This window comes from Genypterus blacodes, unplaced genomic scaffold, assembly GCF_046128005.1.
Source record: "Genypterus blacodes isolate CSIRO-AG114 ecotype Tasmania unplaced genomic scaffold, CSIRO-AGI_Gbla_v1 ptg000021l_1, whole genome shotgun sequence".
Lineage (NCBI taxonomy): Eukaryota > Metazoa > Chordata > Actinopteri > Ophidiiformes > Ophidiidae > Genypterus > Genypterus blacodes.
The window spans coordinates 11,294,733-11,309,461 of record NW_027466834.1 but is presented as its reverse complement, the minus strand read 5'-3'; the positions used below and the strand labels follow the sequence as shown (position 1 = coordinate 11,309,461).

The 14,729-nt window shown below is 46.4% G+C and overlaps 1 protein-coding gene across 1 annotated transcript in view; it reads left to right on the top strand.

Moving 5' to 3' along the window:
- The window catches only part of furinb (furin (paired basic amino acid cleaving enzyme) b), a 62,571-nt gene that overhangs the window by 17,348 nt on the left and 30,494 nt on the right, over window positions 1-14,729 (top strand). Inside the window, exon 3 of the mRNA XM_076141819.1 lies at window positions 12,644-12,742. Coding sequence (XP_075997934.1) covers window positions 12,644-12,742 — 99 coding nt within the window. The remainder of the gene's footprint in view (window positions 1-12,643; window positions 12,743-14,729) is intronic.

The window sequence follows — 14,729 nt, the reverse complement described above, 5'->3', positions numbered from 1 at the left end:
GTTAAAATGCAGCCGCCGGGAATCCAGAGATGGAAATTATGTAGTGGTTATAATACTGCCAGTTTATTCTCAGCGTGAATAATGCAGAAAGTGTGCCAGCAGACAAGAATGCAGGTCACGCTAGAGGATGCACGCAGAATTTCCTCCCAGTTTTCATTATATACTTTCATTCTGTTTAAGAGTAACGACTGGATGTGGCATCACTTGAGTAGTTTTCCAAAATGTTGAACCATACTTTTTAAGCTCTCACACACTGAAAGAAAGAGATTGCCTGGACCAGAAACGGCCTGTAACAGCCAAGTTTGTAAAAAAGTCTAGATCCTTCTCTGTATTCGTGTGAAGTCTTCTCAAACACCTCCCTTCTGACTCCACACTTTCCTCTGCGCAGTAGATGAGGAAGGAGGGCCTGCGTGCCAAATGAAACACCTTTGTTCCACACAGGAAGGCCGATTTCATCATCTCTGAGAAACGGGAGACAACATCCAAAAACATACTGACAATGCAGTGAAAACACATAAATCACAATCAGCGTGATTTATGTCTTTGAACTCCATATTCCAAGAGCCAGATAACTGAGTCTGTTACTGTATTGTCACGGGGAAATAACTCTGCATTACTTCTTTGACCTTTACGTATACATAAACCATTCTATATGATTCCCTCACCCTAACCCTGTCATGCATCTGTCCCTCACCTGTGCTGCATAGGTACAGCAGTAGGAGCCGCAAGCCACAGTGTTCTCTCTGGTGTTGTGCAGAAGAACCAAATTAGAAAATTGTCATAAACCGTAGAACTACTGGTGCTGGAGTGGAATCAAATCAAGTTAGATGTATTTGTGTAGCCCACCATCACATGCAGCGTCTCAGAGGGGTTCCACGCAGGTTTTTCCGACCTAGAACAAAGCGTGATCTCTAAGATAGAAGATAGAAAGCTGAAATATTCAAGCATGTGTAGGCGGAACTAGAATCAAATCCAAAAGCTAGATCCTCTCTCCTCATCCAGGTGTGAGATTGAAGCCGTAGGTGGGGGAAGAAGGCAAGTTGCAAAGAACAGAAATAAATTGGGAGGATATCACCGCTGATACGATACGTTTAAGGTACTGCAAATTTACATCCAGCAAACATGAACACAATAATCAAGCGAACGCATCACAGAGGCGTTGATGAAGTGTGCGTCATCAAACTCCTCTCAAGTGTCAGGAGGGAAACATTCTGATGTGTTTTGTTGTTGCGAGGTTGCTTCTGGTGGAGGAGACAGCGGTGAAGGAGAAAGCTGTTTGCAAAGACTTGACAGAACCAATTGGAAGATGATCTAAGCTGCCAGCATCAGCCAGGCCTTGAGCAGCAGCCATGTATCCAGCAGCAAGCAATCAAGCAGTAAAATGAGGGTTGTAAGGTACGGGTATACATTGTCTGCTTCACTTGGCTTAGTACACAATACACATGTAGAGTCTTTAACCTTCATGCTTGCTGCTCTTTTTTGATGGGGTTGTACCGTATGTGTACACAAAAGGCTCCATCATCGCTGTTTGTTCAGGAAATATTGTCACGTAAACCTGCTGTTATTACAGACGCCGTGCTTATAGCCGCCCATGCTTACGTAGACTAAATGGATTTTGCCTCTCGGGAAGCAATATTCCTTGAATCGTGTGGATGTTTTTGCCCGGCGGCGAACATACTGTAAGCTGCAGCGTCGACCGAATTGTATGGAGGTAGAGCGACACAGAAACAAGGTATCATTAAGAAATGTCAGTGTGAGGGGAAAGTCCAGCCTCCATGATGGCTGCATGAGGTAGAAAACGTTTGAAAATATACTTAAACATACAGTGGATCCATGTTGTTACCCTTGGTTTATGTTTTTTGTGGACAAGGCATTTTTTAGTGCGCAGACTGTATTCACCCGCTTCATTATAATAGCAAAGCCTCTTGACGTCACGTGATGCAGCTTAGCAGGAAGCGGTCATTTATCATTGTTATGAAGGTTATCATGGGACCTTGCATGCGAGTGCTTTAACATAAACGCTTTTGTTCCCTCATATATTCTTTTACTGCTGCTACAGAAATGCATAGCCAGCGCCACACACAGCAAATATTATGATTGGTAGTTTGGGTTTTAGTCCTTCTGTTCTTGCTGCATTAATTTTACACATCTGGGCGCATTATAGTCCATCTTCAACTCTTAAATCAACAAAAAAAATAGCAGAACTCCTTTCTCTCCCAAACCCCCGAGCTCCCAAAAGTCCTAAATCACATCCCGATTAATTCCCCTCCGTTCCTTTATGGAGTGTGGGTGCTTTTGTGTTGGATGTTGGTGTGTATATTTGCTCTGTAAATCCTCGTCCCCGGTGATAAAGGTGGCTTCGTCTACAGATGAAAGGGTTTGAAATGGCGTGCCCTTTGCAATGCGGGGAGCTTTTTGCCGGGGATAGAAATGTTTACAAAGCCTACCTGGCATCCCCGAGCGTCACGTACGTCGGTCTGCGCCTCAGCTCCGATGCCTTCGGTCGCTCGGTACGCCAGCATTTCCTCGCTACGCAGCAACAAGCCGACTGTAAACAGAGTGATAGAAAGTCCTCCGCCCAGACGAGACAACAAAACATAAAACGTGCAATTTATTTAATATCTGTTTACGAATCGTGTACGGTCGCTGACAATGATTTCTTATTTCCAGATGTTTCCTCTCCGCCACTTTTAAGCAACCGGCAAATATGAGTTTGTTAATTCTGTGTGTGTGTGCAGTTATGGTCCGCAGCACCATTTTCAGTTCTAAATACGCAATTATTCTCCCGTAGCGAGCGAGTATAAAATAAGCTGTATTTGTTAGCGATGCATGGTAGCATGTGTGTACACGGGAATCCACTGATGGATACGGTCGTGTATTTGTCTTGTCTGCAGAGCGATTGCTGGATATATACGCTGTGCCTAAGCCAATGTACAATGACATTAAGTAGCATTTTGCGCCGCTCCGCCGCTCCATCAGGGCCCGGGCTGGGCACCGAGCCAGCTCCTTACAAAAAAGGGATTTTCAGAGGCCACTACAAACACAAGTTCACATTCTCACCACTCACAGACTCCAACACGCCAACCCAAGCCTCTACGCATACGCCAGCTTTTGATGTCCTCCGCGATCGGCCACGTTTGAGGGCTTCGAGCGTGGTTTTGTGATGTTAGAAAAAGGCCAAATTCAAAGCACGCCGCTCCCCTGTAGTCTAGTAGCCTCGCCCGCCACTGAAGTCCCGTGGCCTCCGCACGCTCTGTTCGCGACCCCTTTAGGGAAATGAACAGCGGGAGCTCGAGAACTTGAGAGCGGCCTTCACACTTGGGTGAACTTGTTTCTTGATCTCCGAGGCAGCTGTGTGGGATCTGCGGGCTCTTTCAAGGGTCTGGAGCACACTCGTCGGCGTGCGCGAGGACTTTGATATTACCGCTCCTATTCTAGCATCGTTCAGCACAAAGCCATTGAGTGGAAAATGCGGTTGTTGTCCTGGTGATAATATAGCATCCTTTTGTTTTCGTGAGCACAGACACGTGACAGTTGCGCTCGCTCAGTTTGAGTATTCGTTCCCGGTGGGGCTTTTAGAGAGAAGGCCGAGTGGAGCTGCCCTGCTTTGGCAAATTGCATTCTGCTTATGCTGAAACATTGCTAGTTTTATTGATATTACAAATGTCAGCCAATCGAAGAGCAAATCATTTCTAGACGATTAGAGTTTCAACAGTACATATATTCATACCCAACAATGCTACAAGCACAGAGTTTGGGTTTTGATTTACCCCCGAGTGTAAGTGTGTAAGTCTCACACAGCGCAGCCTCACTGAATCTCTTCATCAAACCCTGGAGCCTCTGAAGCTGAAGAGACACTTGGCGTTCATTGAAATTGAAGATGTATTCGATGACTTATTGCCTGATATAAAGCATTCATTTTTAAAAAACAGTTGTTGCGCTGGTGCGTTCGGAACATTCACTTAATTAAATCATTCCCAGGTCTCGTCCACGCGATTTCAAAGAGCACATAGCTCAGCCTTATGTACTGTGCACGGACAGCTTAAGGAGAATAGAGCCGTGAGTTGTAATGTAGGGAAAAGTCGTACAGTATATCGTCATCTGCGAATTCATTTGCACCCCGAATCTGTCAAGGCTTAGTGAGAATTGACAGTATTAATATATGGAAATGGTGGAAGAGTTGCATGCAGAGAAGCAGTCAAATGGAGATGAAAGCGGAGTCCCAGTTGCTTCAGTTTCACCACAAGCCGGGGTGACAGAGCCTGTTGCAAGTGGCGGCGAGGTGGGAGGGGAGGGGGGCGGTGTTTCGGCACCCGGGGGATTTTGAGGAGGGGTGATGTGGAAAAGAGTGCAGTGAGTGAAGTTGGGAGTCTGCGAATGAATAAGCCACAAGCCTCACAAACTCCCAGTGGTACAAAGCAGACCACCATCTGAGAAATGAGCTGGATCGCTGGAGGCTGCTGTGTTTTTTTTCTACTGACCCAACCACATCAGGCGCCACTGTGTGTGTGTGTGTTCGTGTGTGTGCCTGAATCAGTCTGCGATGTGATGAAGTGGAGTGTAAGGGAGATTTTTTTTCTCCCCTCTCCGGGGATTTGTTTCTCATGTAGCAGGGATGCTTCTTCCTCCACGTGTCTCTGAAGACGCTGACAGCTTCCATTTTCCCCCATCAAGCCGAGTGAAGGGCACATACTAGGCAGAGGACGTTTGGCACATTTCCTTTTCACTAGTCCATCACTGTTGCTTTACACCCACAGACCTTTTTCTTCCCAACGCTGCCACCTCGAAGCTTGCATCAACTGATTGATTGACTGATCCCAGTCTATGAAAAATCAATGGAACAGCCATCCGACGGCTTCACCTTATTGATTTCCCACTGAATTTCGTTATCGGGGAGCGTTCCGTTCACTCGCTCTCACAGGCAAGAGGCGGGAACGACTTAAGACGTAAGAGCAGCGCCGCCGCGTTATTAACATAAACGAAGTGGAGAGGAGAAGGAGAAGGAGATTGTTCTCTGCACAATCCGGTCAAAAACACAGACCGTAATCGCCGCTGGCTTCTTATCGGAATTGCTTTTATGCGTAACGGCGTCGCAGTCGAGACGAGTGCGACGCCTCCAGGTATAAACAGAAGGCCGAGAGCACTCAGGCGGTCGTGACGCAACACCTCGGAATACTGAACACCGAAGAGATTACTCCATAATTCAGAACAGTTTCATTTGCCCCATTTTGTAAAAAAAAAAAAAAAAAACAAAATCTCTCACCAATTTATTTGTCTGCATATTTGCATAAAGCTGCTCAGCATCACTCGAGCTTGGCAGGTGCACTCGGAGAGAGAGAGAGAGAGAGAGAGAGAGAGAGAGAGAGAGAGAGAGAGAGAGAGAGAGACCTGTTTCATTTCTCTCGTCCAAGAGTCTCCGAATGAACCCAGTTAAGATTTCAATCATCTGGCCCTGTTCTTCATCATAAGCGAGGAAGAGCTGGTGTCAGCACAGACTCCTTAAACAGACTGTACGGTTGTTTTTCTTTTTTTTTGTGCCTGGGCGCTCATCTGACTCTCATTGTTTCCATTCCTCCCACTCGGTGCTTCTCTCCATCACTCCCTTCGTGTCTCCACTTCCGTTCCTGCCCATCTCCCGCTCTATGAATGGTAATAGGTACATTACGGCTCCTGACAAGGCAATCGCTCTGATAGGTGAGCGGAGCGTGATACAGTGTGTACGATATGATTACTGATTATCCCAAATACAAGGACTAACAAAGCCCACGGGGCGTGCTGGAACATCGCAGGAAGTGTTGTATCAGTCTCCCCCGACTCCATGAATATTCAGCGCACCGGCGAAGAAGAACAGGGGTGAGATCAGAGTTTCAGACCGGAAAATGAGTCCGGTGGGATGAAACTCTAATTAAAACTCAGGGATTGTTCTAAAATATTAAGTCTCTCTCCTCAACTCCTCTCTCGTTCTGCTCTTTTCTGTCTTAACTCTGGTTTTCTTCAGGCCGTCGCTCGTGTGTGTGTGTGTGTGTGTGTGTGTGTGTGTGTGTGTGTGTGTGTGTGTGTGTGTGTGTGTGTGTGTGTGTGTGTGTGTGTGTGTGTGTGTGTGTGTGTGTGTGTGTGTGTGTGTGTGTGTGTGTGTGTGTGTGTGTGTGTGTGTGTGTGTGTGTGTGTGTGTTCTTGTGTGTGTCCACTTCTCCGAACACCAGCGTTTACACGATGCCTAGGTGGATGTATCATTGTCACCGTGAGCAAGGTTGGGCTGACTGATGGCGTAGCTTAGCGGTGTGTGTGTGTGTGTGTGTGTGTGACGTCTTTCGATAAGCACCCTCTCTCTGTGCTCTGTCCCTTATCTCGCCCCTGTAGGAGGGGGGAAAAAAACCTCACACCACGTCGATAAAGCTACATCACTAATGTTGCTTTTTCTCCTTTTTATGTCTGCAGGAAAAAGCACCAGATTCACACTCCAGCAATTAAGTTTTATGGTTTAATCAAACCCCCCTGAAAACCCTTCTCAACAGGCGTATGACCATATTTTATTCAAGCGTAGAATTACAGAGCAGGATACAAACCTTGATTAAGATTTCATAGCAGCACACATTGACAGGGAATGGGTCTGTGTGTGTGTGTGTCTTTATGGTGATATCATCCCACTGGTCAACCATTAGGAGGAACTCTTGCTTTTTTTCCGAGGGGGGGTAAATCTTTTTCTTTGTACCTTCCGCACTCCTCTTTTCTCTCGCTTAAGCAACTTTCTTCTCCCTCCCTCCCTTTCTCTCTCTCCCTCTTCTCTTCTCCCAGAGGCTCGACACGCCATTCATGATTTAGCAACCATTCACTTTCAAGGTCTTCTGAGCTTTCGCCACCACAGCTTGTATAACATTTCTTTGTGTATTTAGCCACACACATCATTCTTGTACACCGCTCGCGACAGTCCTTCTCACTCTCCCCGCGACGGGAGAGACGGTCTTCACAGGCGTTTTGTTAAAACTTGCCTCCACAGCCCCGTAATTAGCCCCAAAAACTGCATTTGGCGCAGCTTTCCCCATGACAACAAGTCCCCCGGAGCGGTGGAAACGCAGTGGAGGCAGGCAGGCAACTCGCAGAATTAGAAGCTAAGACACAAACAAATAATTACCCTTCATTTTAAAAACACTCAATTAGCCTCTATTTCTGTGCAGTATAATGAGCTTTTCCCACTTAAGCGGAAACCCCCGAGAATCTGTTGTAATTAGTCCAGAAGATGGCAGGGCCAAGTGGCGCAGTGGACGCCAACCGCATTAACAAACACAGAGGCAAGCAGAGCGGTACACACACACACACTGACCTGTGTATGTAAACTCCGAGCAGCAAAGGAAGCCAACATATGTCTGTGGGTTTTGCGAGTGACAAATGTTTTTGTAGATTACCAACGTAGATTCAAAAAAAGGGAAGGAGACAAACGCGAGGGGGCGGAGCCAGGCGAGGATCAATGAGCTTTGCTGACTCGCTGCTGCCTTCCTACCGCACAGACGGACCCAAAGCCTCGTGCGTGTGCGTGTGTGTGTGTATCAAAGGCGTTTATGTGCTCAGTATCCTCTATCACAGATGGCGGAATTGTACATCGCAGGTTGTAAATTAAAGTGCGTAGTCATTAGAGTGAAGTACTATCATCGCTGCGTCTCTCACCAACAATTGCTGCCAGTGTTTTTCCTTGAAGGATCGGCCTGATTGACGCCAAAGCCAATAAAGTGAATTTGCGGCGCTCGAGGGAATTGTTGGGAAAGGGGAACTTTGTCACAGTCAATATCCTCACAGTGGACCCCAAAGCTCTCTAAGTGAACACACACACACACACACACACGCATACAGCATACACACACACACACACACACACACACACACACACACACACACACACACACACACACACACACACACACACACACACACACACACACACACACACACACAGACCTGCAAACTCGCATTTCTTTAGTCGGCTCGAACCAACACACACACACACACACACTCCCAGTTCTCTGTATATTGTTATTCCCCCTGCAGAATCAGTTTGCCGATAAGAAAAATTAGATTTTATTGTATATTTTCCTCTCTCAATGCCTCCCACTCGACACGATCGCAGCATCTCAGGCACAAACTAATTCAAACACTTTTCAAGCGGCGCACATCATTTGTTATCCTTGATAGCTTGATAAGAGGGGGAAATAAAGTCTTCCCTTTTTATTTCATTTGCAAATAGAGGATCGTCGCTGAATGCATAATGCCTCAGCTGAGACTTATTCGCCACATTTCTCTCTGCTGAGGTCTGAAGCCAATCACCTCTGGCCAATATTGACTTTACAACTGTGGCAAGAGACCAAGGCAACATGGCTCAGAGGGCAGAAGACAGCAGGTGGCAGAAGTGTTGGGATAAAGGAGGTAAAGCATAAAAATGAGTTTTATCCTCCTTGAATTCTTGACCAACACCGTATCTGATTACACCGGCAGATATACGGGCGTTAAGTTCGCTGGCAGGTTATAGCAGCATATCAAAATGAGTATTACAGCTAATATGGAACACGCTGCATGTCCTTTAAATTTCATTACTTTACAGTGAGCTGGAATCGGCAACAGGGTAGTTAAAGGGTAATGAAAGAAATAAAAGGCATAGGAGAGGAATGAGACGAGGCACGGCATGAGATGTTCTGCCGCCAGGTGTGTGTATAAGAAAAGATAAGTGGTGATCATTGTTAGGGATATAAATAAACTACAGCAGGAGAGGAAGACGGTAAAAAAATGTGAGATATTGTCAAAGATAAAGCTCGATTATGCTCTTCGATGCCTCTCCAAGCTCTCGGTCTGACGGGGAGCGTTTGATTCACAAGCACTCACACCCACTCGCAGAATCGTACTTCGGTCTGTCTCTCGGTGGAACGCGCTCTAAGAGAGTTCAAGGCTTTTTGAAATTTGAAAGTGTTTAATATCTGGATTCGAGATTCGTGTTGGCTCCGTACGCGGCGTCTGCGTTCGCCCGACCGTCTGCCCGACGCAACAATGGCATCGCTCCATCTCGTTGGCTGCGTATAGGCGGATGTAAGCACTCTGCAGTTTCTGTATACAGTTACCAAGTTACCAAAGAGATTCCATTTAAAAGCGTCCATAAGACGGAGGACATGAGGGACATGAGCTCGTTGGTGATTTTTCATTGCCGTCTGAATCGACAATGTCTGTTTTGTATTTCCTCCCACGACCTTGGGGGGAGAATTCCGGGACGAAGAACCATTTTTACCCCACAATCTCCCTGATCCCTGTGATTATACCTTCTGATTCGCCACCCCTCAGTTTTTCCAAGGAGAAGCCGGCCCTGAAATTATTTTGAGAATGTTTTTGGCCTCTACTGAAGGCCGTAGCCGTGAAAAACTATCATTTCGGCATTTGGCACAATGGAAATGTTGCTGCCAGTCTCGGGGAGGAGATCTGCTGGCTGGAAATAAAATGAAAGTACTTAAGCGTTATTAAATCTTCATGGTAATGACAGCAACACGGCGGGCTTTGCATTCAGCTTGAGCCTTGTGTTCCTATAGCTATAATGTGTGTGCAACACGTCCACCACCAAATTCATTATCCCACTTCTAACAACGAAAATGGATCCTTTAACAGCTGCTGAGGTCCTAAATGATGGTAATATAAGTAAGAGGAGACAGCAGCCTCAATGAATGGGCCCGGCAGTTTGGTCAGAGGACAACACTCACTCGTCCTCTGCCTTTTTAATTGCGGCCTGAATGCAGCGTCTCCACCACAGAGGAGACACGTAAATGTGATTTGGACACGTGTCCGCCTGGGAAACATTGACTGTCTGAATATCAACAGAGGTAAGCGACCTTTACCCACAATCATCACAACCGCAGCAGATGTTGAGTCTTAGAGGATTCGCTTAGCTTGATTCAAACTGAGGAGAAGCTCAGACGTTCTTGTTGACGGTCCAGTCTGAGATCAAAATGAAAAACCTTCCATCATCAAATCTGTTTGTGTTTAACCAACGTACGTTATTTAAGCAAACTCCCTGAAGTAGAAACGTATTCATAAATACATTTGAGTGGAGATCTTGGTCTTTTTATCACTCCAAGGTGAGTTAGTATAAAACTGTATATACATTAACGTATGTACATAAAATGAGATTTGCATTGAGTCACATTCGCATGCAACATAATTGCATATAAAAATAGATAAACAGGGTGTGCAGAGATGAGTACACAGCCTCATTAAGTCAGTTTACAACAGTTAATTAAACTGAAATGTCATCTGATAAAGAATTGATTACTGCAACATTCATAATTGAAGATTGGAGCTCTTCTGAGGAAATTTCTACCCAGATCCTTAATGAATTTTGTTGCAATTTAAGATTTTTCTAGGATGGATTTTCAATGAAGAGGTCATGAATAGAGTTATTAAGTTAACTCTCAAGTTAACTCTTTGATAATTCCTACGATGCGTTTGGCAAAGTGAAGAATTCCTGGCACAGCATATTTTCATGCTGTCCAGGCAGGCAGGAGTGTAAAGGGCAGAGTGCTTCTAATGCAAACTCATGGCATCGTGGCAGGTGACTAATGACCCGCGGTGATCTCAATTACCCCTCTCTCGCACGTACACACTCACACACACACACACACACAGACACCAGTCGATTCACAAACTGCAACACAAGATTCTGAATGTGGAGTCACGACTCCTGGGCCGCCACGCCGACATTTCCATCTCCATCTCAATTTCCCAAGGCCGATAGACCCTTGGTGTAAAAAAAAAAAAAAAAAAAGGATATCAGCACTCTGATGGGCTTTTGTCCGACAGAAAAGCCACCCGGTGCCACACAAATTACATTACATTACATTACATTACGATCATTTGGCAGACGCTTTTATCCAAAGCGACTTACATTGCATTACACTACCACCCTTCGCAGGGGGGGAGCAATTTAGTGTTCGGTGCCTTGCTCAGGGGCACCTCGGCAGGGACTCGAACCGGCAACCCTCCGGTTCCCAAGCGGAAGCTCTACCCACTGAGCTACTGCCTAACAAATGAGCTTTGAGCCCCCCCGCAATCAGTGTAAAAGCACGACTCATTAATTTCTGGGGTCAGATCCCTCATCACACCTCGATCTCACCATTATCCATGAGCCGTTTCCCTTTGCGTCGCTTTGGTGTTTTTTGAGACGAGGTCCCTGTAAGGGCGCCGGCTGATTGTGTAATTTACTGAAAATGTCAATAAGTCAGTGCCAGCTGCGGTCTCGCCGCCGAGCGCAGCCGCTTCTCCGTGGTGAAGCGTGGATTAAATTGTAACAAATTGCAGCTTTCTCTCCAGTTCCCCGCAATTTCACTTCTGCACCTTTTGATTGAGCTTGACAATAACGTTCAGATATGAGATATTTCACCTTGGCCTACGCTGTGTTATAAGTAGAACAAGGCGCTGAGCAGTATTCTCATTTCCTCTTGCGGTTCTCACAAATACATTTTCATTCAGGAGCATCATTTTGGGAGCCGTCTCTTGACACATTCAGCTCATCTGCACATAATTGTGTGTAAGGAAATAGCTTCACCTGAGGGGGAAAAAAGATCATTCCTGCACATTGCGGCGTCATTTAAAGCTAAGACGGATGTTTCAGCAAGAGATTTGAAATCAAGTCTTTACTGCAAATATTTGACAAGAGGAAGTCAAATTGGCTGCAGTCTAAGCTGGCACTTCTGTATCGGTTCTAACAGACTGGGCCTGTGAGCTTCAGTCTCCAGTATGTTGGGCGAGCGGGCAGCCAGGCTGCAAATTCAGCTCGCAGCCCCAGGAGAGCCCTTCCATCCTGCTGCGTCTGCTCTTCTCCCTCCTCACACATCCATCCTGCCTGGTCGGCCTGTCAGACCCCGCACGCTCGTCTCTCCCTCCCTCCACTATTCCTACCTCCTTCTCTGTCTTTTTCTCTCTCTCTCTCTCTTTCAATCTCTCTCTCTCCCTCCCTCTCTCCGCCCCGCTCGGCTCGTGAAGGTGATCTAGTCCCATGTGGCACCCGTGTACAGATTGCAGTGCTTCCTCCTCAAATGGAGCCTGTTCTCCTGCGAATACCCATGTAAAGCTCATCTGGGCAGCTCCTTGTCGTTTCCTCTCCTGCAGCCCGATAGCTTTGTGTCGTACCGTATTGCATACCTTTTTGTATTCACTATCTTCCTCTTCAGATGAAGCCACCCTTAGACCGCGAGATGGCCACTTGTGCTTTGGCGAAAACAAAGCCCTTCCTGTGGTTTTAAGGCCCGCTGGTCACAGTCCTCACCTGATGAATTATCCTTACAAGCTCTTTTATATGAGCAAGAGCTGTGAAGGGGCTGTGAAGGGCAATGTGGCAGCAATATGAGGAATGCAGCGCTTTGAAACACTCACTCCATGTCTGATAGATGCTTCTTATTATTTGTGATGGATAGAATCCACCGCCTCTCATGCAATTCATATCTCCGTCTGTACGGCTGCATAATGGGGATGTCTGTAGGCACGGGTCCTGGGGTGGATGTGGGGGGGCCTCTAAGCTCTTTGTGAAATGAACACGGGTGTGCACACGTGTCTTTCCCGTCTGGCCGTCCCTTCTTTCAGCGGGTGAACCCTTTGTCCCTCTGCTGTTGTGTTTGCGCAGGTTTTCGGAGACTATTATCACTTCAGGCACCACGGCGTGGAGAAGAGGTCGGTGAGCGGCCATAGGGGGATTCACATCAGGCTGCAGACAGAACCACAGGTAAGTCCAGCTCTTACACAACACACTGCAAACAGCAACAAGACAACAAAGATAGATTGGATTGCACACACAGAGTGTATCACAGCCAAAGAGGACATCGGCGTCTGTGACATCTTATCAGGCTGATGTGTGTTTTCGCCGTCCGCTCCATCTGTCCCTCTGACCCACACTGAGGTACCGCATCGCTGCAAATATGCAAAGCAAACCCACTCAAAACAACAGAACAGCTGGGAGGATCTCTGCGCGCTCCATCTTGCCTTTTCCCCCGGACTTGTCATAAGTATTATTTGCACCTCAATGTTAATAAGATGGGGAGTCTGGCATTTGTTTTGTTGGCATCTGTCGGGCTTGAAAGAAGGAACATTTTCATCTTTGAATGTCAACACCCCAATCAGTGTTACACCTGCTTTATTAGAATTCCGCAAACTCCAGCCCCCGTGTAAATCAGATGTAGTCGTTGAATCAAACTGTTATTTTCGTTAGAAATTGAGGATAATGATTTGTAAACAAGGGTGCCAGATTTCACGTGTCGCTGAGGGCAAGAAGAAGCGCCGCTCAAAATTCATTAACGCCCGTCTGTGGCCTCTTTGATAGTTTCTGTGTTTCCGTGTCTCGTAAAGCTGTTTGTAGTTACACACCGTCGCAACTGTTTCAGTCCTGAAGGTAAATTTCAGTGGTATCAAAGCGTTTGTGATCAATTTGACTCTCAGTTGATTAATCAGTTTATTTAAATGTAGTGTTTCGTCTACCGATTTCCCTTTTCGCATTCATTTTGCGTCGGCGCCACACATCAATACGTAGCAAGTCATCCGCTCGGAGCGCCGATACACATATTGGCATTTTCCTGGCGCAATTAACTTCAGAGAGACGCTTTATGAATGAGCTTCAATTATCACAGCGCTTATTACGCGTGGCAGTGTGCAGTTGTTTAAAATGTAAATGACTCCGGTGATTGCATTGTTCCAGACGGCTCAGTCCAATTGCGAGTTTCCAATCCCGAAAGCAGTCGAGATTAAACCCCCCCCCCCCCACCCCCGAACGTAACCTCTCATCTCGCATGCAAAGTTATTCCTTTTAGGTGGTAAGTCTTCAAAAACTTCTTATCAGCAGTGACAGCAGAGGGTGGAAAGGTGAGAGGAAGGAGCCGAAGCCGCGGCGCTGTTGCGTAGCAGCCTGCACCTCCAGAATAAACGCTCGGAAACCCACACGGGGAAAAAGCGCATTTGCAAGTCAAGCGAAGGACACGGCAATGCAGCGGAGAAAAAAAAACAATAAATAATAAATTAGATAAATTCCAAACAAGTGTAGCAAAGTATTTAACGGGAGCTACGCTAATTACACTTAGAATATCAGACGTGCGTGTTTAGCTGCTGCCAAATCACAGCGTGGGGTTTATGAAACAGACAACACATCAACAAGCGTACTTCACAACACATTATTCTGAGGGGAAACAGGCTGGAGTGGAAGCAAGACAGTTTTTCCCTGCGCCTGAGAACGGACGGTTTGATGCGTCTCATAAAGTCCTCACTCAAACACGCCGGCGCAGGCACCGGAGCCGCGCCAGTGTAAACCCCGCCGAGCTCATAAACGGTAAGTATCGGCGCTGGAATTAATGAAATCGATAAATACCTCCACGGAGAAATAAAATACCCTCGTCGATAGGATTTGTTTTGGGGGTTAAACAAGTACAACTGGCAAGCTTTCATCCCTGTCAGCTTGTTTGAAAAGCTAATTTAACACTGTCTCGCTACAGGATAATGGTCTTTGCAGGCCTCCTTTACACCGCCGTTGTAAACCTTCAACTTGATTGCCTCTATAGAATTAAAAACCAATAGGCCTTAATTCCAGACGAGCAGGAAAGGCGTCTCTCCGATCAGAGCGCAGGAAGAAGTCGAGAACAGGAAAGTAATCTCTCCTTTTGGAATATGTTAACAAAGCGAGAGAGAGAAAAAGTCTTCATCGTATACGAGCACGTCCTTGGACAGTG